Source organism: Heloderma suspectum, chromosome 2, assembly GCF_057233095.1.
Source record: "Heloderma suspectum isolate Gila_16-S chromosome 2, 16-S_ref, whole genome shotgun sequence".
Classification (NCBI taxonomy): domain Eukaryota; kingdom Metazoa; phylum Chordata; class Lepidosauria; order Squamata; family Helodermatidae; genus Heloderma; species Heloderma suspectum.
In genome coordinates this window covers 231,721,222-231,747,851 of record NC_139459.1, presented here as the reverse complement: position 1 = coordinate 231,747,851, position 26,630 = coordinate 231,721,222, and the positions used below count along the sequence as shown (strand labels likewise).

Sequence of the window (26,630 nt, the reverse complement as noted above, 5' to 3'; positions counted from 1 at the left end):
CTTACTTTACCATATTTCTGCTCTAAAACATTGTCACCCTTCTGAGTATATCTGTCGCAATTTGGACACATGTAAAGCTCACAGAATTTTCATCCACTGTTCTGCCACTTTCAGACAGTCAGGAAATCTCTTTGTCTCTTCATAGCACCGTCTACTAGGCAGCTTATTTCAGTTCTGTTTAGTAGTATCACAGTGCACACTACCAGAGCAGCAGCCACATCAGCAGCTCTGTCAGCAAATGCACCAGTTGTAGAAATACGTCGAGCCACCACCTGGCCCTTGAAATGCACACTCACTAGCCACTGTAAGTGTGCCATTCATGTCTCCATGGAGGCAGCCTTGGAAGGAGAGTGCTAAAGCACTTCCTTCCTCATTCATAGTACAGCCACTTAGCTCACCTAGGATATTACATAGGTTTGACATATCCTGCTTTGGATACTTCCCACACCAAGGACTAAATGAAGCATTGGTACTCGCCTTGAAGGTTCCTTTTAGGTGGTCTGTGGAGATCTCCAAGATCACACCCTTCTAACATTCAGTGGCTGCTGTCAGTTGCGGGTTCATTCAGTTATGGCCAGCCGTATCTTCCATTCAGCATTGCCTCACAAGAGGCTCTCACCGATTTAGTGCCTAGGTATCAGATCACTCTGTCCATATATTTTGTTCTTTAAATACATTTTTTCTCATGTAATGCTTGATCATGGTACAGAACTGGGGTTGGAGGTTCCTCATAGAGGATTTAGTACAGCAAGCCAAGTCACATCCCTGTATTAGGAGTGAGTAGGAGGAGTTAATCCACCTGGGATATCTCCACACACCCACCAGAAGGAACTTTGATGGTGACTACCAGTGTTCTGATCTCTTGCCATTATAATGGCCAGTGTTTTTGTGTCGACTGCACAACAGCCTCAACCCCATCAGCTGCCCTCTGAATGCCATTTGATTTTTCCTAAATTAAAACTCAAAAGATACCCAGCCCTCCTGTCCTGATCAGTAATCTTCAAAACGTAACTGCTGACTTTATGTTATCACTTCTGGCCTTGTTTTATTGTTTCCAGATCCCTACTTCAGTTATTGATTCTGACCCTTTCTCCCATGCTGGTGTCATGACAACAGACCAGTGGGTTCTGTCAGTCATTCAACGTGGCTATATTACAGAGTTTCACACTGTACCCAACTTCCACCCTCTGCTAAGCCACTGCAACTCTCCAGATTGCCTCTTCCTTACATCTGAAGTCAAGAAACTCTTTAGAAAGGAGGCTGTTGAACCATTGTGTCATCAGTACTGTAACCAGTGTTACTTCGCATGGACTTCGCATTGCCCAAGCATGAATGTGGGTGCTGGATAATTTTGGACCAATATGATCTTGTATATAAGTTCTAGACGCTTTTGCTAGGAAAGGGTCTCCCTAAGAATACGTGGTTCATCTCCATGGACTCCCAAGACCCCTATTTTCAGAAAGGCACGATCACACGATGTGTGCTGACATGCCTTTCAGCTTGTGCACAGCCCCACCCTTTTTTGTCACTGTTGTATATTTCCATCTCCAGAGGCTTCAGGTCTTTCCTTACTTGGATGAATAGCTTCTAGCAGGTATGTTCCTGACTTGCCTATAATACAAATGCTGCTACTGCTGCTTCCTGGTGACCATTTCCAGGCTTGGGTTGCCATCACACTTTGAATCTTCCAAAATATGAACAAAACTGCTGTACTCTTACCAAAAAACCTCCAGACCTAATGGCATCTACAATATTTCAGATTTCAAATGACATATTATGACTGTGCACTCTACAGTTAATTTTTGTAATCTGACATTTATGAATCACACTTCTGCCCACTAGACGCTTGAGGTGATGTACAAAATTCAGATAAAACCAGCAGTGAAACAGAATAAAACTAATGAAGGTAATATAACAAAATAAATACAGAAGCTGGAGCATTCATCAAACTAACATCAGAAAATAACATTTAAAACCATTAAAAGCTTGATGGAACAATATAGTCTTCATTGCCCATCTAAAGCATAATTAAGTCTGAACTCCCTAGGAAGGGAGTTTCATAATCAGGGTGCTATTACAGAAAAGGTCCTGTCTTGAGTACCCGCCAACCGAATCTCTCTAGGACAATCACAAATTATGGGCAGGTTCATGTAGGAGTAAGTGGTCTTGCCCAGTGGTGAGAGTGGAGAGCCAGTGTAGTGTAGTGGTGAGAGTGACGGACTGGGAGCCGGGAGATCCGGGTTCTAGTCCCCACTTGGCCATGGAAGCTCACTGGGTGACTTTGGGCCAGTCACAGACTCTCAGCCCAACCTACCTCACAGGGTTGTTGTTGTGAGGATACAACGGTGAGGAGGAGGATAATGTAAGCCGCCTTGAGTTCCTTGCGAGAGGGAGAAAGGCGGGGTATAAATGCAATAAATAAATAAAATAAATTGCCCTTATAGTGGATCTTGCCCTTATGGTCCCTGAGCCTTCTGGAAGCTTTAAGTATTTAAGTTGCAATAGATCCAACGTTACATGTTTTTCTTGAAAAGTGTGTGTGTGGGGGAAATTCCTTTCCCTCCCCCAGCCCAGCAGTGAACACTGGGCACTGCACCATGGTGTTTGTTTTGTAACCACTCATGTCTCTGTAGTCAAGAACTCTCTGGTGGATTCTCTGAACCATCATCTTCATATCTCCTTCCACATTGAGGTAATTACTGACCACTTTCATCTTTGGGAGCTGCCAGAGACTGGCCTGTTTGTCACTGCAGACCATTCCACATGTCCGTGATTTTGTTAGTGGCTCAGCCACCCTTCTTGAATAGCAGATGCTTTCACCATTTCGTGGGAATTGAGGATGGCATAGGCATTCTCTCCCTTTTCATTGAATCTGTGGGTCCTGAGAGAGGTAGTAGATGAAGGGACATCCTGTGTTCGCATTGCCCCATATTGGCCATGGTTTCCAAAGCTCCTCCATTTCATCAGAGGACTGGATCATCCACTTCCCATAATACCAGTTCTCATCTCTCAGGTGGAGGGTTGAATTCTTCTCCCAAAACTTCCTGTGTCTCTGAACCTGGCTTCTCCTTGCCCCTTTATGAAGCATTGTGCCCTTGATCTGCAGATGTGAGTTCCAGGAGATTTACTTTTTATATGATGATCTCCTACTCCCACCGTCTCAGTAAGTGAGCTCACCAATCTCCCATATATGGGGCTGCACAAGACCCATGACTAAGAAAGCCGAGCTGCTCACTTGTAACTGTTCTTTGGGATTCTGTGCCGTCTCGCATTCTTCTTTCCATTCCTGCAGTTTGGAGAATGTCTGAAGTGGCCATTGGGAAGGCACTGGCCCAGTGCATGGGAAAGTACTGTGCATGGGCAAAGGGAGGCCAACACAATATTCCAGAGCTTTCTAAAAAGTTCCACCGGTGCAGATCGATTGCCATGTGTGGCTGCAGAGCATACTACCTTGGAAGAATAGTTGCAGATAAGCAACTCTGTTTATCTCTGCAAATGTACCACTGGTGCTTCTGGTTCCTCTTATCTATGGCACGATTTAATGCTTTCTTCATCTTTAGCCACTACTTGTCAGCTCCTACAGGTATTGTCATCAAAGCTAGAACAGCCTAAGGTAGTTCTCAAAGACATGACACTGCAGGCTTTCATGTAGTCTTAATGCTAGTCATGAAGTCAAACTTGCTCTTACTTTGCCTGTGTTTAATGGGGTTTCCCCCTCCAATTCTTTTTACAGCTGCTGCAAGTCCCTTACACATGTTAGCAACCCATGCATCTGCATCAGCGTCTCTTCCAACGAAACGTCAGAACGGAGACCAGTCTGAACAGCAAGAATTGAAACGTATCAAAACAGAGGATGGGGAGAGCATAGTCATAGCTGTGAATGTTGAAACCCCACCTGTCGCAGTGAGTGAACAAGGCAGCCAGAACTAGGAACTTGGAGGAATATTCCTTTTTAAAATAATGCTCCATGGTGCCAAAAGGAGACATTTAAACACCCAGAATATTGAACATGTTCTCATGGTGGGGAAAGGGGCCCTGTGACTTCAACTTTCAGCACTGAGAAACACAGGTGGCCTTAGAACTCCTTAATTTAAAAAAAAGTGTAAAACATCTGTTCCAGAGGCTGTGACCCCTGTCCCCTACTCCTCCTTGCTGTTCTGAAGTGACTCTTCATATGATGAGAGATACAAAGTTGGGGAAGACTGCAACTTTAAAAACCTCTGTTGGATTATTTTAAGGATTGAGTATCTGAGTATATCACAGCATGATAAGCGCTTCATGTGATCGGATTTCAAATGATTGTATATTCCTCAAAGGAAACAGAGGCCAGGAGCCATTTCCTACATCTTGGCAGCTAGCCTTTCATAACGACCTACCCAATGCAGTTGTTGGTAGATATGCAGTATTTTGTTGTTCACATGTGGAATTAGAAATTTTTGATGTGTACTTTCTTTTTTTTCTCTCAAAATAATGGGGTCTTTGACATTTCACATCACTCCATTTCTACTCCAGAAACTTTGGAATCACACAATACTTCTCATGTGAAATTTTGTTTGGTAAAACTGAATGTAGGGTTTTTTAACCAATGGAATGATTTAATTTTGTCCTGTTAAAAGTTCAGATAAAGCTAATTTGTTACATCTGCAAATTTTCATATTTTAGCAGTTGCCTGATAAATTTAATCAAATTTTATTACCTTGTGTAGTGATCAAATGCTTCTTTGGGCTTGCATGTAACTGATTAGAAATACAGTGTAAATGAGCCGTTAACTGACGTAAAGAACTGCTATGAATTTGACCAGAGCTGCACTTACCTGTTTCTCTTTCTTGCTACCTTTTGCTGTTTGTTACTTTGTGTTGACTTTGACTGTCCCTGGCATATTTTTCCAGTCTAAAGTAAAACAAGAGTCTCGCTTAATATTGTGTATGTTTAAAATGACAGACTATTCTTCATTTAGAAAAAAATCTTTATCACAAGTCCTTTTAAAAAGAAAAAAAAATCTTGTCAGAGGTATATTCAATATTTTTAAGCATAAACACCCACCAGTAGAAATTAATCTGACAAGTTTGTCCTTAACTTTTGATGTCCTACACAGACCTTCTGGGGTCTTCATTAAGAGTAGCTATTGTGGTTTTCTAACAGTAGCTACCATACTATAATAAATGTGTTTTTTTTTTTAAATAAAAATGTGTGTTCAGCAGTTGAACATTTTAAAGGTTACTTCTCAGACGCTGATGATAGATCTACCTTCAATTTCAGAACTGAAATGAACTAAAAGCTAAGGCTATTCTTTTGTCTTTAATTCACATGCTGTCTTGTCCCTTCACATATTACGGTGAGTTAAAGGTGAAGACTGGGGTTCAACCTTTGATTTGGCCTCTTTTTGGATAAACCATTATTTATATGTTAGTTTGTTTTTCATTTCAAGAAGAATCTGTATTTTCATGATGGACTGAAATGGCTTGGAATGGCTTATATTTAGTCAGTTTTTGGAAACTGTTTTATCTGAAGACCAAATACAAGAAATCTGTACCAAGTATCATGTTAACTCACACAGTAGAGCTGTCACAGTGTCAATGCAGATAATACATATTAAAAAGATTATGAAAAGTTGATGTACTCTAGCTGAATTTATAAGAGCCACAATAAGCTGGGTAAAACAAAACAATTTCTGTATCTGCAGCATTCTATTTCTTGTGCTGTAGTCACCTAATTTAGAAGTAACTATTATTGGCAAAACATTTGATTATAAAATTATTTCATGAGTATTAGGCAAACTGCTACAAATTTTTGAATAAATAATCTGGTGAATTCTATTAAGTCAGTCAGAATTATTCACATCTAAAGTTCACTAATTATACCTATGCTAATTATACCTGCTATAATTAGTGTAGCTTGAAAGCTAGATTCAGAGGACATCAACTCTTGGATAAGGAGGATGTAACCCTACACCAAGACGCTGTTAAACCTACTTGTTGTCTATCTGCCTGTATTTCCATGGGAGGAGGTTAAAACATGAGCAAGATACTCCAGAAATTGTTCCATTTACTTTCTATAAACAGGGCCACAGGAATGGACAAATCAGTCTATTTCCAGCCTGTGTCAGTTTCACATGGATCATAAGTCATAGAATCATAGAATAGTAGGGTTGGAAGAGGCCTACACGGCCATCGAGTCCAACCCCCCACTCAATGTAGAGCGTCCCTGACAGATGGCTGTCCAGCCTCGTCTTGAATGCCACCAGTGTGGGAGAGCCCACCACCTCCCGAGGTAATTGGTTCCAATTCTGTCCAATTTCTGTATCAGTTTGGGATTTTTTAAAAAAAGCATAAACATCTGCATTTTCATATGCAACTTCCCCTAACACATGCATTTTGAAGAGTTTTCCTTAATATATGCATTTTGGCACACAACTTCCCCTAACATGCACATCTTTGTATGCAGAATTTGAGCAGAGAACTGTATCACAACATTCACAGAAGTGTGCATTCTGAAAGACATCTATTCCAATTTGCATACTGGTCTGAGAAGTGCTAATTAGATTTGGGGTTCATTTAAAATTGCAGCACAAAATTCTTCCCATCCCTACTCAACATACAGCAACATAGTACACTCTCAGATGGTTTCTGTCAGTAGAGGCTGGCCAGTGTCAGGAGCGATGGACAAGTTTTTGGCTCATTGTGTCCCCAAGTGTGATGTTCTGCTTTTCCTCCAGTAGAAATGAATGGCAGTTGTCAATATGAAAAGGGGTGCACTTACTTGGGTATTAAACCTGCCATTTCTGTACTGTTTACAGATGAAAGGCTCTGATTACAGCCTGCTCATTTCAACACTGTAGGACTAAAAAAAAATGAAACAATGACTAAAAATGTTTAGTCCTATCCTAGCTTCAGTTTCTTTTTGTAATAAAGCTTGGGAATCTTTTTATACAAATTATGGTATTAGGAGACAAACCTGCAAGAACTCAGTTTCTAGGCATGATCAATCGGCACAAATTTTGATTAGCGAGAGTATTGGGTATTCCTTGACTATCCAGTGTGTCAATACACTGTTAATGTGTTACTGTGCATCCATAGCAGGTGTCAAGCAGTGGATAAGAATGCAGTGCTGATGATCTTCAAGGTACTCTTCTGCGATGGGTGGACTTCTGTTTGAGCCACTTGTCTTAGCTTCATTTTTCAGTATTCTCCACCTGCTTGCCAGTAACAAGAACCTTTACAGCCATACAGTTTGGTGATCTCTGGCCTTGTTTGCCCTATTGCTCTGTGCTCTTTCATCAAGACTTCAACACTTGCACACAAGATGCTTATGGTTATAGTAAGTAAACCTTGACATTGTGATAAATCCTAAATTGGTTTAATGTTACAACTGTTTTGTACAAGTTGAATGGCAAGTTAAGTGCAAAACAAGATCTGAGAAAATGCAGCTTCCAAGTATGGGCTCATGACGGTATTTAAACTTCCCACTAATTGTGTGGGAAACACTGTTCAAATTTCTGAGGAAACACTGATAGTTTTCAATCAACTAATGTAATTTTATACTGAAATACTCAGATTTTGATATTCTGCAGGGTTGCTTACATATGTATTACTGGTGCACTAAGAAATACTCAGTACGCCCAAAGTCTTAAAAGCCTTTACAAAGTTGAAAAAGCTAGAAGTTTTTACACAAATACTACAATTTTCTTGAAATATATTGTAGCTTGTGACTGCTACTTGAAAGCAGTAATAATTTGACTGAAATCCACTCTTGTGAATGATGAAGTGGGCCCATCTTGTGCAGTCACGGTGTCCCAACAGCAATTTGATTCATATGAGCAAGTTGCTGCTAGGAGGAAACAGTACCTATAACAGAAGCAGCTATTGCAGCCTCTATTCAGCTGTGCTACATAGACAGCTCTGGGCAGAGTAACTTCTGAATAGTGAGACCAACTCTTATGAGATACACATGAAAAGCAAGCAACAACTTTGTCATAATGCAATGCTGCTCTTTGTGAGGGCTGTGCTTTTGAGGTTCCCCTGTAGCATGTGTGTTTAGGATACTTCTGGTTGGATTGTAGCGCACACTCACATTACTATAGTTCCTAAAATTGTTTCCCACTTACAGTTACTTATGTCAGAACTTACTTCACCCTTCAGTGAACTGGTATTGTTCTAATTAGTTTTTTTGTGGTCAAGGAACTAGATACATTGGATTTCACCCTATGTTGTGCCAAAGGGATTCTTCCCTCCTCTCTTAGGCCCTAAGGAAAAACAATTTACTGTTGTCTTTTAGAAAAAAAGGGCACTGGAATGCTGCTTACAAAACTTTTGTGATAATTTAATTTTTGATTCAGTAGTATTGCTGTACACACTTCCCAAGTACATATGTGTAGAGTGAGTTACTGATAAAGTAGAAGTCTACCTCTGCTTATTCACCGGGTCGTTATCTGTGGAAACAGATGTATTTGTGGCATTCTGGCAAACTTGGAGCAGGGAGAACCTTAGCATACTGTTTCTTGTTAAAAAGATGGAATAGGTAGAACGGGCAATCATAGAACCTAAGGCACCGATAGGAGCTGGAAGTAAGATAACGTAAGTGTCAAAAGAAGTGGGTGACAGAAGCTGAAGGTGTGAACTAACAAAGAAGCCAATAAGAAGGTTTTACAAAAGTTAATGTATGGCCCAGTAAGGCCCCTTCACTCAGGGGAATGGGACCTCAAAATAGTACATTGTATCCAAATGTGTCTTGTGCCAGCAGAAAGGCATTCCTGTTGATAAAAGGCAGCCTCCCTGAATCTCATGATTCCCCTGTCCCTGGGAATTGTCAGGAAAGCCTCACTGTATGAGACGAGTTACGTTCATACTTCTGTGGCTCCAACCTATTAACCATAGTACCTATTTGCAGAATGGTACCTTAATTTTCTCAACTTCTTTCAGTGGTGGTGGTAGTGTTCCTTTGTAAATGCTAGGGTGTAGATTGTAGCCCTTTCTATTGCACCTGTCTGGAACTTACTATTTTTACCAGTCTAAATACATCCTACTATTCCTTAATCTTTAGCTAAGTAGACAGTAGGTATTGAACTACAGCTAGAAGCAATGCCTGCCTACTTTTTGTTACTATAATGAGTACAGGAAATTAGTCACTTTAATTAAAGAATATTACAAAAGATGTGCAAAACAATTTCCATGATTATATACACATTTAAAAGCAACATGCAAACTGACATTTGAATATAGGTTTTAGTTAAATGACAAATTCCAATACCTTACAACTTGGTGAACTAAGACTTCAATTAATTTTAAAGCAAGCATGTGTGAAATAAGGGAACAAATAAGTAAAGTTGTGCTTTAAAGGGGTGATTATGGTAATTTCAAATTAAGAGTCCACATACTCATTTTCCAAAACACTTGAAATACAGTTGTGTTGCCACTTTGTTCACTTTCGTTCAAACAGGCAGCAGCTTACTTTGTTTTTAACACACAGTAAGCTTGCTGTAGGATAGTGAGGGACATCTTGGAGCCTATAGAAGTACAGTATATTACCAGCTGCCCATCTCAGATTGTTTGTCAGCCTTTCCTTGCACAACATAAGTCCCAACATAAATGGAACATTTCAATTGTATGGAATGGTTACTTCCAGTATCTAGACAACACTGTCAGCTTCACAACCCCTAAACATGGTCCTATGCCATTTCCTTTCTGCCCTACAGAATAGTTATTTGGGTCAACAGTATGTAATGCTGTTTACTATGGGATATTTATTTGGCACCTCTTGACAAATGACATTAACAAGTTAATACCTATTCACAGTAGTATGGAAACAAGGACTTGAGCATGCCACCTATTCCTGAGCAAGTGCAACTCAGAGCCACCTTGCTATGATTCCTTTCTGTTTATTAGGGAAAACAAGACATTTTTAAAGGCAGAAGCTGCTGGTATAAATATTCCAACTTGTCTGGTAAGCCACTCCCACCATCCCCAACCATAGTCCTAGAAGTCCAATTTTCATTTCTGTTTGGAGGAGTCCACCAACTGCTTAAAATTTTAGTTAACTCCCTTTCCTTCAACCTTATGGTGTGGCAGGTACTAAGCTTCATATGTTAACTACAAAGAGAGACCCAATAGGCACAGGCTATTGAAACTTTAAGAAAATTGAAGGAACAGCAGCAGCCAAAACTAACATTTAAAACCAGCTGTTGACAGTTAACATATTAGTCCTCTGCTGCACAGCTTGCTCCAATCATACTGGCTTGGGCTCCTTAAGATAGTCGGTCCCATATTGAGCAGCACTGTTGACTGCTGGGTATTCAGAGGCTCTCCCTTCAGGAGAGGGAGAATAATCAGGAGGGGATCCAGACATCCTTCCCCTTACAAATTAGTATCAGTTCAGTCAAAGTTTGTCATCAGTCATTTCTAAGAACTGAGCGTAAACATCCCTGGAGCATTCCCCTTTTTGATTGAATAAAAATTTGTAGTAGCTGCCATCTGCACAGATTGCTACAAGAAAGAGAGGGAGAGATTATTTTCAGGTTAGCAGTTAAGAGAGTTGTTTACATTGAGTATTCACTGAACACTCTGTACTAGGTCAAGAACAGCTTTTCTACATAATACTTTTGCCACACACCGATCAGAGCAAGGAACAAGCACCAAGTTAATTCTCTGTATTGTTCAAATTTAGCTCAATTCTAGGGCATGGCATGCCCCACCCCAGAAGCCTCGGATAGATTATTTAGCTGCCCTCCATGCTGGGATCTCAAGAAGCAGTCTTAAAGATTCATCATGCCTTGCAGTTTGAACACATTTTGTTCCCCCATGAGTTCTGCCACTCTTACCTTCAATCTTGTTTTGATATGGTCTGTGGACTAATTTAATAGATTCTATTCAATTAACCTGGACTTATATCCCACTAAGGTAAATGGAACTACTTCAACGAAGCAAGAGCATGATGCTATAAGAAGCTTTTTTCAGTAGCCATAGCTGCTTGAATTCATAGGCTGTGTTTGGGGTGTGGGTTTTGTTTGGCTTACCTAGAACAGAATTCGGCTCTGTTCCGAAGGCACAGATGCAGGGAGAGCCTGAGGGAACCTGAAATTTGGAAAAACTCCATTTGGAACTGAAGTATTTGGGCAGGAAGCTGGCTGAAGCTAGGCTGAAAAAGAAAGAAAGCTCCTTCACCATCTGAAGGCAAGACTCCAAGCACTGAAACAGACTGGTTCCTACCAGCAGCTAATAAAGTCACAATTATTACAGAGATTGGTTTATTGCCAATTATAAAGTTATTTAATTTATATCCCGCCTTTCCACTACAAATAGTGTTTATGGTGGCTAACGGTGAAATTCGCAGGGTGGGTTGTTGTGTTGTGTGAACTCAGCCAGTGAAAAAGATGAGGAAAAAAAGATGTATACAAAATACAAAATTCTAATTAAAATATAAAAGCAAATCAGTTTTAAAAACACATCAAAAAAATTAATAAAGAGTGCCCATCAGTTAAAACCTGCTTCAGCAAACAAGTCAGCTTAAAAGGCAAAAGCCTCTATATAAAAACATCTTTCCCTGCTAGCAGAAGGAATCTTAAGATGAAACTTGCCTGGCCTCTCTCAGTAAGGAGTTCTAGAGCCAAGGAGCAGCTACTGATTTCTGTCCCTACCAAATGTGCCTCTGATGGAAACAGGGCAGAGAAAACGGCCTCTCCTGAGGATTTATAAACCCAGGCAGATGCATATGGGGGAGCGTGGTCTTTCAAATAGCCTGGTTCCAAGTTGTATAGGGCTCTGTGTGTCATAACCAATATAAACAAAATAAATAACCAGCGCTTTGACTTGTGCCTGGAAAGAGGAGTAGCCAGTAAAGCTGTTGTGACAAGTGAGGCACATGCCCCCTTCAACCATGATTTGAAGGCAAGAGTGGCAAAATGAACACATTTTGTTCCCCCGTGAGTTCTGCCACTCCTGCCGTCATGTTTAGATGGACTAATACAATAAATTCTACTCAGTCAAATGCACACCAGCCCCTTGCAGCCTGAACACTTTTTACCAGTGGAGGGATACCGCTTGTAGAACAGGACTTACACTTTCCTCCCCCCACAGCCATCCCATGCCCTCCAAATCTCTTGCAGAGGGTGTACAAAGAGAGCAGATGTAGGGAAGAGAAGAGGATGCAGAATTCCCATTCTGCAACTAGTATCCTCCTGCAGATGGAACAAAGATTCTGGATCCAACCCCAGTCAATAGTGTGGCTGCAATATTATGAACCAGGCGAAGTTTCTAAACACTTTTCAAAGGCAGAACGATAGAGTGTGTTACAGTAGTCCAAATGAAATGTAACTAAGGCCTGTGTCACCATGGCCAGATCCGACATCTCCAGGGACAGTTGGTGCATTAGCCTAAGCTATTCAAACACACTCCTAGTTTTGTAATCCAGGTTCAGGGCCAAATTCAGGAGTATATCCAAATTGCAAACCTGAACTTTCAAACTTTCAACCATCCAACACAGGTTGGTTCCCTACTCCCTGATCTCCCTTTCGACTATCCGGAAGCACTTCTTTTTTGTCTGGATTAAGCTTCAATTCATTTGCCCTCAACCAGTACATTACAGACATCAGAACCGATTTAGAACTTGAATAGCTTTCTTGGATTTAGGACCACCTTCGCAATCACCTCTTCAAGCAGGACTAAACCACCATAAAACAGTACCTTCATGCCCATCCCAACCAAGTGATTCAGAGAGCTACCATGGTCAATGGTATGGAATGCCACAGAGAGGTCCCAGCAGAACCAGTAGGGATACAATCCCCATCCCCAGCATAGATCACCAAAGCAGTTTCTGTGGCGTAATCAGGTCTGAAGCCAGACTGAAACTGATCTAGATAATCCACCTCATCTAGGACCCCGTTGCTGAGATGCCACTATGTGCTTGAACAGCTTGCCATAGAATGGAATATTGGAGACTGACTGGCCAAAAATTACCCAATATGGTGGGGTTCAAGGAGATATTTTCTTAAAGCTCTCATCATCCTCTTTTTTAGGCATGATAGAATCACACCTTGTAAAGAGGCATTAACCACAACCCTTACCCACTTGGCCCCTCACCACCACGCCACCCACTTTTATAAGCCACAAAAGGCAAGAGTCAAGCATACACATGGTATGTCTCACCTCTCCAAGAATCCTGTCCACATCCTTAGGCTGTACAAATTGGAAAGTATTCATTATAAATGGAAAAGCAGGCTATTTGGAGGGCACATGGGGCTGCAGGGGGAGGAGAGGGCATGGAAGTCCTGTTCTGCCAGCAATATCCTTCTATTGGCAGAATGTTGATGCTGGATCCAAGCCCCAGAGTGTGTCCTGCCAAATGAGCAGGACAGACCCATGGTTGCCAAGAAGTCCTGAGCCACCCCTGACATGACAGACTCAAAATATACTTTGAAGGCCGGTATGACTAGCTCAGGGAAGGAGACTGTTGGGCATGCTCAGAACTGGGAGACAGGGCACCATCAGGGAGAACAGAATCATGACAAGAACACTGGAACTCTGCTGCCTGCCCCCCGGGTGGGTCTTGCCTGCTGCTGCGTGGATAACTCAGGCAAGCAAAGCTGGGGAAGATTCACACTCTCCCCCCACCCCAAGTTATAAGCCAGCTTGCTCATCCAGGATCAAGTCCCCCATGGCTATTGTTTCCCCTTCATCAACCTGGCACTCGGCAGCAGCATCTTCCACCCAGAGGGACTGTTGCCAAGGCCACTCAGGCTCTGTGAATTGAGACACAGACCAGCAGCAGCCAAGACCCTGTTGCACTCCCTTCCCGAAACCCGTTCTCATGAGCAGAATACCAAACACTGAAGTTCAAAAAAGGGTGAGGTAGTCAGAGCCGGGAAAAATCTCTCTGCCCAAAACCTTGGACAGCTGCTGCCAGCCAGCCAGCCAGCCTAGACAACCCTGGACCAGACAAACGGCCTGGCCTGGCATAAGGCAACCTCCAATGTGCATGAAAATTCCATGTCACTCTCATGGCAAATAACCCTTGATAAGCTGCTCTTTCATGAATGTGTGCAATCCTTTCTGACTAAGATCATCATGCTAGTCCTCTCCTCTCCTCACCACACCCAGACCATCCCCTTACCTTGACTGCTTATTCCTTTTGGGATCCTCCGCAGCAAAGATGTGCACTGTGGCATGGTCACTCGACACACAGATGAGAGAAGCATCTTGGTTGAAGTTAATGCTAATGGAGAAATCAGAAACAAATCAGTGTATACCACCACGGTCATGTAACAAGTAATTAAAAAAAAAAAAAACACTTCATGGGTAGGATCCAGCATTGTGAGACTGCAAGCGGGATCTCCTCTTGTGGGAGGGGCTGCAGTGCACAGGGGCCGCAGGGGGAGGAGACAATGTGCAAGTCCCATTCCACAAGTGGTATGTGTATACACAACTTTTCAAAACACCTGTTAAGAAAAGAAAGCAGATCATACAAGGAAATAACAAATGTGCAATTTTCTTCACAGAGTAGGCTTTCTTCAAGAAGTCACTCCCCCACTCAAGAACCTTAGATCCTCTTAAATTGCAACACCTTAAGGAGGTTATCTAAATATATGTCAACTGCAGTAAAATGGCCAAAATTAAATTAACAGATATCCAATGAAATGGAAGCAGGCTAAATGTTTCACATCAGAAACTCAAAGCAGTGGAAAATGAAAGAACAGGCATCCTAGAAGTATATGTCATGGAAAAATATATTCACAATTAAAAAAAATGTGAAATCCATAGTTCATGCAGCTAACAGAAGGACATATGTGTTATGTAAGATGCAACTATTTCTTAGTTTAGTATCTTACTTCCACAGTCAATACCAACGAAGCTCTAGGAATAAATATATGAACACTGCATTACATAAAGGAAAGTAAATCTTTAACTCAGAGTTTAAAAAAAAATGCAGGCAAAGATCCTATATAAAACTATATATTTTTGGCCCCGTTCTGTGCAAATGTCAGGGTGCGAAAAGAAAAAAGCTCCAAACACAACTGGGGTTGTGATTGGAGCGGGGAGGGGAGGGGGACCTGGCGGCAGACACTATGGGTTCTGCCGCCAAGTCTCCTGGGATACATGCCGGAGCCAGCTGGAGGACCAAGGGGGAAGGAGAGGGAGAACGACTCACGGTAAGCCCAACAGTCTGTCAGGCTCACCGTGGGTTGTTCTGATGACAACCCACACCATGTAGCTTATTTCGCAGGGTGGGTTGTTGTGTTGTGTGAACTCAGCCAGTGAAAAAGATGAGGAAAAAAAGATGTATGCAGGAAGTCCCTCTTAGCTATAGAAACCCAGGGACAGTTTTGAAGCATGAACCTCCCATTTGTGCAACAACAGTCATCCATCTCCCTGATAACTTAAGGTTAAACATGGTGCTGGAGGCTCCTGCAACCCAGAAGCAAAGCAACAAAGCTTACCAGTAGATATTGGCAGCCTGAGATCCTCTCCGCAGCTCCTGGATTAAATGCCCAGATGAAGTGTCAAATATTCTTATTAGGGTCCCCTTGGGAAGCAAAAACACCCAATTGTAAAGATGTGGAGAGCAGCACTAGATCTCTGAAGAACACACGGATGCAGCTGCTTGCTTAAATGATTAGGACTCTTTAGTTCTTTTACCACCACCTCACACTTTCAGAGCTGCACTACTTTTTCCTTCCGACACAGAAGGCTGATCTTCATTTCCTCTTTTTCTCCGCCATCTTATCAACTTGATATCTAATACTGTCCTTCCAGTGCGTTTGGAACTCCTGAGATTTGTTTGCATAATACATGTTCAGTACCAAGGAAATTACTATTGGGGAGTGGGAGTGGGGAATTGAAAGGGTTAGCAGAACTCGTCAATCTACTGGGTTTATACCAAACCCAGTACACACATATGAACAAACACACTTCCACAGATTCTCAAAAATTCTGGTAAGATAGGGAGGCAGCAGGATGAAAGGTACAAGTGAGTGACAAATAGCTGCGGAACCTCTTAGAAGTTATGTAGGAGGAAGAGGTTGCTCTTGAATGTATAAATGGTCTGTTTCTCGACCAATGTTTGCAAAAACAACACGCCTATTTCCATATGCATCACCACAACAGTTAGACAGTTACTTAATGTTCACAAGTTCAAGTTGATATAGTCCTCCCAATAAAATTAACAGCAGATTCCCTAGAGACTACCAGATCCATTCAAACCCTCATGAAGACATTATTCAAGATTTATATTAAACCACTGAAGATTGTTGTGTGGTTTTCCAGCCAAGTGTGTAGCACAACTGCTAGCTTACTTTTTCTGATGCTGTGGCAATTCTTGTTCCCTGCAGGTTTAGAGCTATGCAACTCAAGACTCCTTCGTGAGCAGGTATATCTACTGGAGGTTTTTCTGTATTTGCCAGGTCCACTATCTGCACGTGTCCAGTATGTGTTCCAGGGAATGCGAGTAGGGAATTATTACTATTTGGGCACAGGACACAGAGACCTGAAATACAAATGAAAGTCCTGAAGAGTAGCTATTCTTTATTTTTACTACCACATCCCTCCCCAGACCACCCTGCTCCAAAGCAGCTCTGGGAGTTCTTGGGATACTCAGCTATTTTGGAAAGCAATTTAGGCTTAAGATGAGCAGAAAATAAGTTTGCAAGCTAGGTAGGTTTGTGTTATCACGTAGCCACAAGTGTCAATGGCTGTATAAACAACATTTAGAATGAGTACTGAAATGTCATATTAGAGCTGCATTTTCTCACAAGATACTATTCAGATCGTATGTGCCAGCACCAGAAAGATGGCTTCATAAGCTTTGCCACTGCACTTAACAGGGATGGCGCAGATTCTTTGGCTCAGCAACACAGCACTTGCCTTACATTTAAAAAGGTCCCAAGTTGTTTTTAAAACACTGAAATAGTATGATGTGTGAATATACAGCATCAGCACCCCATCAAGCAGAACAATAATGCAAGATACAAATATGGTATGAAAGACAAAGAAGTAACAGAGACAACTTACCTTTAGGGTTGTAGCAGGTTTCAAAGACATGCAACTGGTGAGGATTGTGTGTGAATGTGAAAACTTTAATCATAGAGTCCAAAACTACCACAATTCTGAAAGAGAAAGGACAACAGCACACATGCTCATGTTGCCAATGAGCATTACACCCAGCTAAATTTGATCCAACACTATAAACATTTTCCTGTGTTTGTCAGAGGCTGGAGTAAGAGCAGGACATGCAAAGCGAGTTCAATCTGACATCAGAAGGCAGCATTTATTTTGCTGACTGCATTTTGTTGACCCACCAATTTCTTCAATGCATGGCCCAGCAGAAGACTTAACATGAGTAGTCACAGAAGAGTCTTATCCTTTTAGTATACAGCGTCACTTTTGAAGTTTGACTAGACATGTTCCATTTTACAGGTATGTGTTCACACACACACACACACACACACACACACAAAACCGTAAACGGGGAACACAAAGCACATTTGTGTTGCACTTCTGATTCCTGAACTTCTCAAGACTTGCCCAAAATCTGTTTTGTGCATTTTCCTGCAGCAGTGAAACACACAAGCGACCCCCACAGTGGGAACTTGTACATGGCCCTGACAGAGGAGATGTGCAAGACTAATTTCAAATGAGAAACTTGTCAGTTGCATATTCCATCACCCCTTTAATAACATCCAAAAAAGCTCTACAAGATGCTCCATTTGCTAATATGCTATAAACCCAAAGCTTTTTCCTTCCATAAAAATAACTGAGGCCACAGAACAAACTGCACACCAATGAGCCCTCTGTACAACAAACTGTGACAAGACTCACCTGTCTCTTCGCAGTTTAACAGCTTTGACTTCGGTGGAAAACTCTATTTCAATAACAGTCTTCTTTTTCAGGTCATCCCAGATCATCACTGTAGCAGTAGAAATGCCTTATTAGTCTTACAACAAGAACTGTCAGTATTATGCAGTGCTTCCAGTGATGCCATTTGGAAGTCTAGCTCCACGAGGAACAGTTACATCCCAGATTACCCAGTGTTCACTTAGAAAAACACAAGGAAAGAAGCACAGCCCAAGTTTTGACCTCCAAAATTAGATGTTTTACATGCAGGGCTGGGGAACTGGTGCTCCTCTAGATGTTGTTGGACTCCAACTCCCATCAGCCCCAACAAGCATGGCTACTGGTAAGGAATGATGGAAGTTGTCGTCCAATGCCATAAATTCTCCACCCATTTTCAGTTACCATTAAGTAAATTTTAGCTTCCCCTTTCTTTTTTGTTATGTTTGCAAATAAAATAAATTTTTAAAAGTTACTTTTAGCTTTCCCTGCCCCAATTTGAATATATCATCTACATCCAAAAAAAGTCTTATATTAGTCTCCCCAACCTGGTGCCCTCCAGATATTTTGAACTAAAACTTCCATGAACTAATGGTCAGGTATGATGGGGCCATGGCTAGAATCATAGATCATAGAACAGTAGGGTTGGAAAGGGCCTATAAGTCCACTGAGTCCAGCTCCCAATGGTTAGGTATGATGGCAGTTGTAATCCTAAACCCCTGGAGGGCACCAGGCCAGGGAAGGCCATCTCATAGAATTGTCTCCCGAGGCTTATTCCACTCTTTCCTCCCTGCTCCCCCGCCAGATACTGCCATTAGCATTTTATTCCTACTGGGGCAGGGGGAGTGTGCGACATCATCCCTGCTTATCTAAAAATCCGTTTGTCCATTGACCATCTGGAATAAACTGTCCTGTATACAGAGAAACATCAGCACACAACCTGCTCTACCAAGTAACTACCGCCAAGAGGAATGACTCCTCCTGGCCCTCCTCAAGAAAGGCAACAGCTACATCCATATTTGTTCAAATTCTAAACTACTCAGACAAGGCTTAGATAAAATGTGCTTGAACACCAATTAAATTAAAACACCTTGGAAAGATTTCATGCCAAAGACAGCCTTAAATTATTCTACTTACTACTCAATACTTTACCTTTATTAGGTGGATATTTGGGCTTTTTTCCTCCACCGACCAAAGCTAAATAATTGCAGCGAAACAACATTTCAACATGGCCGACTCCTCCTTCTAGAAATTCTGGAGGGAAAAGGGCATTTATAAATAAACATTCAATGCAAAGGCTTATTAATGCCAGAACATCTTTACAGATGAAGAGGGATCTCCCTTAAGACTCATGTTAAAATGCAGCTGAGGTTAAGCCGCTTTTACTTTGCACTTCTGCCTGCCTTGTTTCGGACAATGCTTCACTTGCTGACCATCAGACAAGTGTGGTCAGAGGTCCTCCTCCAGTTGGGAGGAGGACCTCTGACCACACTTGTTGTATATACTCATTATAGACACAATATTATGGGTCAGGAAACACTCCCACCAAGAGAAATAATGGGAATTGCCCAGAGCTTTAAAAATAGGCTGCACATTCAGGCAAGTCAAATCTCTTAAGGCTGCAATCCTATGCCCAATTACTTGAGAGTAAATCCCACTGAACTCAGGACTCACTTCCAAGTAAACATGCAGGACTCACTTCCAAGTAAACATGCACACAAGATGATGCTGCACATGAATTATTTAAAATGAAAAAACAGCAAAGCAAACATGGGCATTAAGGAACCATCTCACCTTGTTTCTCCTTCTCTTTGAGTGGATCTGCATTAAATACTCTAAATCCATTTTCCATCCCACACGCAAAGCACCCTAAAAGAAAAAAAAAGATGGGATTACCACCTCATGCTTTATATTCATGGGGAGGGACCACTGCTCAGTGGTCGGGCACACACTTTGCATGCAGATGATTCCTGGATCAATCCTTGGCAGCATCTCTCCAAAGGATCAGGTGGGAAGTGATGGGAAAGGCCTCACTGCCTGAAGCCCAGGAGAGCCACTACCAGCTAGACTAGATAGCCTTAGGCGAGATGGAGAAATAGCTTGACAAATAAGGCAGCTTCCTACATTCCAATAAAAAGCACACCTCTGCAGGTCTCTCCAAGAGACAATGCTCATCTCACTCACTAGATTGGAATGGAAATTAAGGCAACTCCCTGCTCAAAGCAGTGCACCTGGAGTTACCCCCATTTTGACCTCATAACAACCCTGTGAGGGCAGATTAAGCCAACGATCTTCATGATGAGCAGGGGTTTGAACCCAGGTTTCTATGGTTCAAGCCCAACACCCTAACCATCCATACCAATTCACCCCCAAAAGGTTCTATAGTAGTTTTAAAGCGCAAAGGACTTTTCAAGTCTTACAAAAAACCTTAGGTCTCTGCTATTCAATATGCCCATTGAATACTAATAGGGAACCAAGGATGACAGGCAGCCCCCAAGGCCTTCAGCTATAGTTTGGCTAATCTGGACATAGGTACAGATCTAAAGCATCACACTGGTTCAACTGCCTCTGTGACAGAAGGCTGCCATGCCTTGTGAAAAAGCAATTGGTACTAAAAGCTGTAGAATGCTTGGAGCTTAGAGATGTAAAATGTCTGGTCATTCTGAAGCCATAGGAGGAAAAAAATATTTTTTAAGAGGGAGGAGGCTCAGGAAAAACAGAAATTTTGGCAAAATTTGAGAAATATGGAATACTTTTGTTTGTAGCACTCTTTGAAGATCTAAAGTCACTTTGTTACTGTAGGAACATATAATGTATTATGTATAATTTGGTTTGTTCATAAAATCATCATTAAAATTAAAAACATGTACAAGTAAGCTCAGTACATTTGTAATTATTTTCTGAATAAACTCTACTTTTAGATTTACTATATCAACCATAATAATTTTATGAGCAAACCAAGTTATACATTACATTTTAGATTCCTATTTTATGTCTGATCAGATGGAACTTCTGCAAGTAGTGCCTGAAACATCTGAATCATCCTAGAAGCCTGAAGAAGCAGGAAGAGCAGGAGGCAGAGGAAAACTGGTATACACAGCATCTGTTCCAGTTTGTGAAGAACTTTAGGGAATTTCCTAAACCTGTTCCTGTTTGTGGGGTGGAGTTTAGGGAAATCTGGTCTTTAGAAAAAGCTACTGAAAGCTATTGAGAGCTGGGGAATATACTCTATTACCTATTACGAATGGTAACCAAGCATATTTAAGAACCTTTCAGCAATCTCAACCTATTATTTGAAGGGAGACATTTTATTCCCTTTTGTAAATAATTTCTGCTAAGGAACATCTTATTCTATTGTTCATTTTGAAAGGCTGCCTCTAGTATTTATTTTATTTATTTATTTATTTATTTATTTATTTATTTCTATACCGCCCAATAGCCGAAGCTCTCTGGGCGGTTCACAAAAACTAAAACCAAACAACACACAATAAAACAATTTAAAATATATAGAACATTAAAACCACAATATAACAATACAACCACAATAAAACCTAGCAGCAGTACAGGAGTTTAAAATACAGATTTAAAACAGCAAAGATAAAAATTTAGAAAGCTAAAATGCCTGGGAAAATAAAAAGGTCTTCACCTGGCGCCGAAAGGAGTACAATGTAGGCGCCAGGCGAACCTCACTAGGGAGCTCATTCCAGAGCCGGGGTGCCACAACAGAAAAAGCCCTCCTCCTAGTAGCCACCCGCCTCACTTCCTTTGGCAGGGGCTCACGGAGAAGGGCTGCTGCTGATGATCTTAAGGTCCGGGCAGGCACATATGGGAGGAGGCGATCCTTCAGGTAACCTGGCCCCAAGCCGTTAAGGGCTTTGAATGTTAACACCAGCACTTTGAATCGGGCCCGGAAATGGACCGGCAGCCAGTGCAGCTGGAAAAGTACTGGCGTAATATGAGCTCGCAGGCCAGTCCCTGTTAACAATCTTGCTGCCCTATTTTGGACCAGCTGAAGTTTCCGGACCGTTTTCAAAGGCAGCCCCACGTATAACGCATTGCAGTAATCCAGACGAGAAGTTATCAGAGCATGGATAACTGTAGCTAGGCTATCTCTGTCCAGATAAGGGCGTAGTTGGTATACCAGCCTAAGCTGATAAAAAGTGCTCCGTGCCACTGAGTTCACCTGTGCCTCAAGTGACAGTTCTGGATCCAAGAGCACCCCCAAACTACGAACCTGATCCTTTAGGGGGAGTGCAACCCCCTCCAGAACAGGTTGATTATCACCTAGCCGGGCAGACGAACCACCCACTAACAGTACCTCCGTCTTGTCTGGATTGAGTTTCAGTTTATTGGCCCTCATCCAGTCCATTACCGTGCCGAGGCACTGGTTCAGAACAGCCACTGCCTCACCTGGTTTTGATGAGAAAGAGAGGTAGAGCTGGGTGTCATCCGCATATTGATGGCACCTCAGCCCACACCTCCGGATAACCTCCCCCAGCGGTTTCATGTAGATGTTAAACAGCATGGGGGATAGAATAGAGCCCTGTGGAACCCCATGGCACAATTGCCATGGCACAGAGCAATAATCCCCCAGCACCACCTTCTGGAATCGGCCATCCAAGTAGGAGCGGAACCACTGTAGTGCAGTGCCTCCAACTCCCAACCCAGACAACCTATCCAGAAGGATACCATGGTCGATGGTATCGAAAGCCGCTGAGAGGTCCAGGAGAATCAACAGGGTCGCACTCCCCCTGTCCCTCTCCCGGCAGAGGTCATCCCACAGGGCGACCAAGGCAGTTTCCGTTCCAAAACCAGGCCTGAAGCCCGATTGAAATGGATCTAGATAATCCGTTTCATTCAAGAGTGCCTGGAGCTGTCCTACAACCACCCGCTCAAGCACCTTGCCCAGGAAGGGGATGTTGGCCACTGGCCTATAATTGTTAACATCCTCTAGTAGTGGTGTCAATCCCATGCCTATGCCATAGGAACCAGGCTACTGAGTTTCTTTTCGGTACAGAGGGTTTATTTTAGTGGTAGCAGTTAAAGGTTTTATAGCCAAAGCAGCATTCCCTAACAATGAAATCTAACTGGTAACTTCATTAAAAAGCTGTTGCAGTGAGTTCCATAAGCCTCAAAGTTATTTTTTGAAAAAGAAACATGGTGGGATAACTCACACGGTGTTCCATCAGATGTGGTAGCAGTGGCATGGTAACATACAATGTTTGTCTCAGATGTGGGGTTTAGAACTACATTTATTGATTGCTACCGCATCTAACAAAAACAAGCCCAGAAATACAGGGCTCTACAGAACAAAACCTACACTGTCAAGAATGCACATTTTCTTCACATATTATCATGTGGTGATTTCTAGTCACATGCTAGGGAATTGAGCATGAGAACATGCTTAAATTGAGTGCGTCGTCAACCATACAATTCCTGTTCCTTTTCATCAATTGCAGTTATTGGGGGGGGGGGGGACTTCCTTTTTTTGCCCTTTTCTACCGCAATAGAGACTCCATATTATGTTTCCAGTTATTTATTTTCCATGAAGCATAGGCCAGGTCATCCGTCTACAGTAAAGACTTTTCCTTTCAGCCAGCCCAAGTATTTATTTACTCACTGTAGCTGCACTTACATTACATAGTCTTGCATAATCTCCAAGTAAGAAATCTGGTGGATGCTAAATGCCACATCAGAATCTGTTGCTAGATGCATTTGAATATACTTCTGCAACCAAAATGGCTCAACATTTTTAATGAAAACGGGAACTCCAAAGATTCTAAGAGGAGCCTACAAATTACAGCCTACGTCCAATGTCACACAAGTGAACTTCTACTTGCACAAGAGGACTTCCTCTCCCTTACCTCCCCCTGCATCACCACCTCAATCTGCTCCAGAAGGTCCTGCACCCCTCTAGAGCAGATTTTGGGTACATGTGGGTGGCTTCAGAGTGAGAAGGAATCTGTTCCATAAACAGTGGCCATTCCACATAACCCATATAACACATGTCATGCTAGGTCAATGGGAGGAATATTTTATTAGCTTACAGCTGGATGTGCCTGATCTCAGAAGCTAAGCAGGGTCAGCCCTGGTTAGAACTTGGATGGGAGCCCGCCTGGGAATCAGGCTTCCTGCACCGAGCAGGGGGTTGGACTCCATAGTCTTGTAGGCCCTTCCAACCCTATGATTCTAGGATTCTGTATTTCGAATGCTGTCAAATACCCCTGAAGCCACCTCTCCTGCCAATTGCCAATTCTGGATGCACTAACTCCGCCTCAGCATCCATTCCTCACCCTCATTATTTATTAGGTTCTGCAAATGATCCCACTGTATGCAGTCCTGCCTCCAGTACACTCATTTTTTTCTGGCTCTTATATTCTTGTTGTTCTTGGCTTTTATCCTTCTCAGGGTGCAACTCTATATTTGATTCCCATGCTCCTGGTCTGGCACTCAAGTACTGAACTAGAAAACAAAAGCTGGTACAATGTGACATCTAAGAAGCTGCACTGATGTTATTCCTGTAGTGCACATTCTGCACATCACAATGCACATGAGCAGGGAAGAAACATATGCAAAGACTGGGCACTATGCAGCTCAAAAACACAGATGACCTTTGCAAAACTCCTCCTTGCAAAAATTGCTCCCTTACAATCTCATGTGAAGCATGTTTACTCAGAGGCTCTGCAGTGCTCAGTGAGCCTTCCTCATAGGTAAAGGTACACAGGATTACAATTTGAAAGTCTGAACCTATGCAGATTTTGGCACATATAAGCATGTTGATTTCAACTACTTCCTTGTCCGGAATCAGATTTGTTTTCCTCGCTCCTCAGGAATGCTGGGCATTGTAATCCAAAACATCTGTAGGGCACCAGGTACAGGAAGGCTGCTTCAGGAACATAAAGCAGCCGTTATGCTCCTAAAGTTATAGTACGTATAATTTGGTTTGCTTATAAAATTATTGCTATATTTACTCAGTAAATACTAGGGACAAGCCTCCCTAACAGATTAAAATGACAAAACTACATGAAAAGGTATATTACACCAAATTACAAAAAGTAAGTGCCGATTAATATGGGGAAGTTCTCAAGTCATATGTAGAATAGCACAATCCACCACAAGACCAGTGCAAACCTGCACAGAGGCATGCACGACACTAAAACTTTTTATTTTATTTCTCTTTCTATGTAACTATGGATCCCTTTTTGGTTAATTATTTTATTATATACCCAAAACTTTTAGTTTTTAATTACAGGAAGATACGAAAAGTGGAGTGGGAAACCTAAAGGGAAGAGAATAAATATAGGGGATAGGTTAGGACGAGGGAAATGTTTACTGTTTGAATTGTCTTGAAAAATGATCTCCCGCCCAGAAAGTGTTCATAACACTAGGGATCGTTGTAGGCATTACCATTCAACTCTGCTACAGGTCACAATGCCTTGCCTTGCTCTCCCTTCAGAAGCAATACAAGTATTCAGAACATCTATATGCAAGTCCATATGCCTCAGAAAGCAGGAAAGGACAAAGTTTTTACAAGAAACTGATGTAAGTATTCTGAGGAACACAATGACTCGGTGCACAGCAGGGCAAAAGCTGATGTGACCCTTCAGCACACCAGCCCCACAAAAGCGAGGACAGGCTATGGGTCACGTTGGAGCTGTGCTTAGGAAGCCAAGTCCTAATAGAGCCATAGGACCGGTTTTGTTGTCTGTTTGCTAAAGGAGAATGGCTGAATTATGGGCTGACTGTAGAGGAAATGTCCGTGAACATGAGGGCAAGTCCAGCAAACATGTCTAGCAGCAAGGAGATCAATATATGTAGCTTCTTAAAGAGAAGAATGCTAAAAGGCAGCAGGTTTGGCTAGGGGAATAGCTTGGCCTAACCAAGCTCGAGAAGGAAAGGAGCAATGCCAAGTCCTCTCATCTTGTGAGGAAGCAGGGCTTTGCATGGAAGTCCGAAGAGGCAAGCACATCCAGGTAGAAGGTAGACTGGGGGTTGAAGGAGGGCGAGGCCATGCTGGGACGCCCCTTAGCTAACTCTGCTTGTCCCTGCCTCCCGTGCGATGAATTCTCAGTTGCAAGCCCTGCCAGGCAGGGACCTTCCCTCCTGTATTTTGTAAAACGCCACGCACAGCGACGACGCTAGGTCCACGCATCGACAGAAGGAAGGGAGAGGAGGGAGTGGGAGGGGAGCATTCGCACCCGTCCATAACACATCGTCTTCCCCTCAGCCCACGCTCAGGGGCCACGGCCACCTGCGGGGAGAGGAGGATGTGCCAGAGATCGGACGAGGCAGCCCGCCCCTCCCTCCGCTCCACGAACTGCAGGACGGGCTCCTCCCGCCTCTCCCCACTTCGCGTGGATCGAGGTGGGCCGCCGTGGGCCCAAGCCAAGCTTGGGGGGGCGGGGGGGAAGCAACCCAATATGGGCTTGAGCGCCCCCCCATCAGACGCCTAAAACGGGGTGGGGAGAAAAGACCACCCGAAGCGGGGCGGGGGGAGACAGAAAACAAAAAGGCAGCGTGGGGGGGCAGCCCGAGCGCTTCTCCGTCCTCTGGCAGGCAGGCGGGGGGCCCGCCGCCCGCGAGTTACTTGCCGTGGTCCTGGTTGAAGCCGGCGAAGAGCAGCCCATTCCCGTGCGGGTTAGCCGGGAGCAGGTTCATGGCGCCGGACTACGGAGAAGGCCGCAGCCGGGGGCCCTCACGCCATCGGGGGAGGGTCAGCGGCCTGAGGGGCGGCAGCGCCACGATTCCTTCCGGACTAGACAGGCGCTCCCTGAGCACGGAGCACGTCGAGCAGCCGGCCGAGCTATCGAGCGGGAG

At 42.9% G+C, this 26,630-nt stretch overlaps 2 protein-coding genes across 4 annotated transcripts in view; one reads left to right on the top strand and one right to left on the bottom strand.

The window, feature by feature from the left end:
* The window catches only part of FOXK2 (forkhead box K2), a 67,979-nt gene extending 61,105 nt beyond the window's left edge, over window positions 1-6,874 (top strand). For both annotated transcript variants that reach the window (XM_084838416.1, XM_084838414.1), the window contains exon 9: window positions 3,734-6,874. In XM_084838416.1, the coding sequence (XP_084694542.1) occupies window positions 3,734-3,930 (197 nt within the window). In that variant the 3' untranslated portion in view covers window positions 3,931-6,874. The remainder of the gene's footprint in view (window positions 1-3,733) is intronic.
* Window positions 6,875-9,108: 2,234 nt separating this feature from the next.
* Window positions 9,109-26,591, bottom strand: WDR45B (WD repeat domain 45B). 2 transcript variants are annotated; one of them, XM_084838425.1, is made up of 10 exons: window positions 26,405-26,591; window positions 19,608-19,682; window positions 18,966-19,067; window positions 17,802-17,889; window positions 16,995-17,089; window positions 16,280-16,470; window positions 15,425-15,510; window positions 14,101-14,202; window positions 11,009-11,130; window positions 9,109-10,478 (listed from the first exon to the last, which is right to left on the bottom strand). In XM_084838425.1, exons 1-10 carry the CDS (start codon window positions 26,469-26,471, stop codon window positions 10,372-10,374), a joined length of 1,035 nt encoding a protein of 344 aa, XP_084694551.1. In that variant the 5' UTR covers window positions 26,472-26,591; the 3' UTR covers window positions 9,109-10,371. The 2 variants fall into 2 exon arrangements, with proteins under 2 accessions (XP_084694551.1, XP_084694552.1); XM_084838426.1 differs by lacking the exon at window positions 11,009-11,130.
* Window positions 26,592-26,630: the final 39 nt, after the last annotated feature.

What these genes read in the sequence shown, in the direction of transcription:
- WDR45B (XM_084838425.1), bottom strand. Translation starts at nt 26,471, where the DNA reads ATGAACCTGCTCCCGGCTAACCCGCACGGGAATGGGCTGCTCTTCGCC. An exon ending in CAAATATCCACCTAATAAAG is followed by an intron (nt 17,890 to 18,965) that starts GTAAAGTATTGA and finishes CTACTGCTACAG; the next exon opens with TGATGATCTGGGATGACCTG. An exon ending in CAGGCTGCCAATATCTACTG is followed by an intron (nt 14,203 to 15,424) that starts GTAAGCTTTGTT and finishes TTTCTCCATTAG; the next exon opens with CATTAACTTCAACCAAGATG.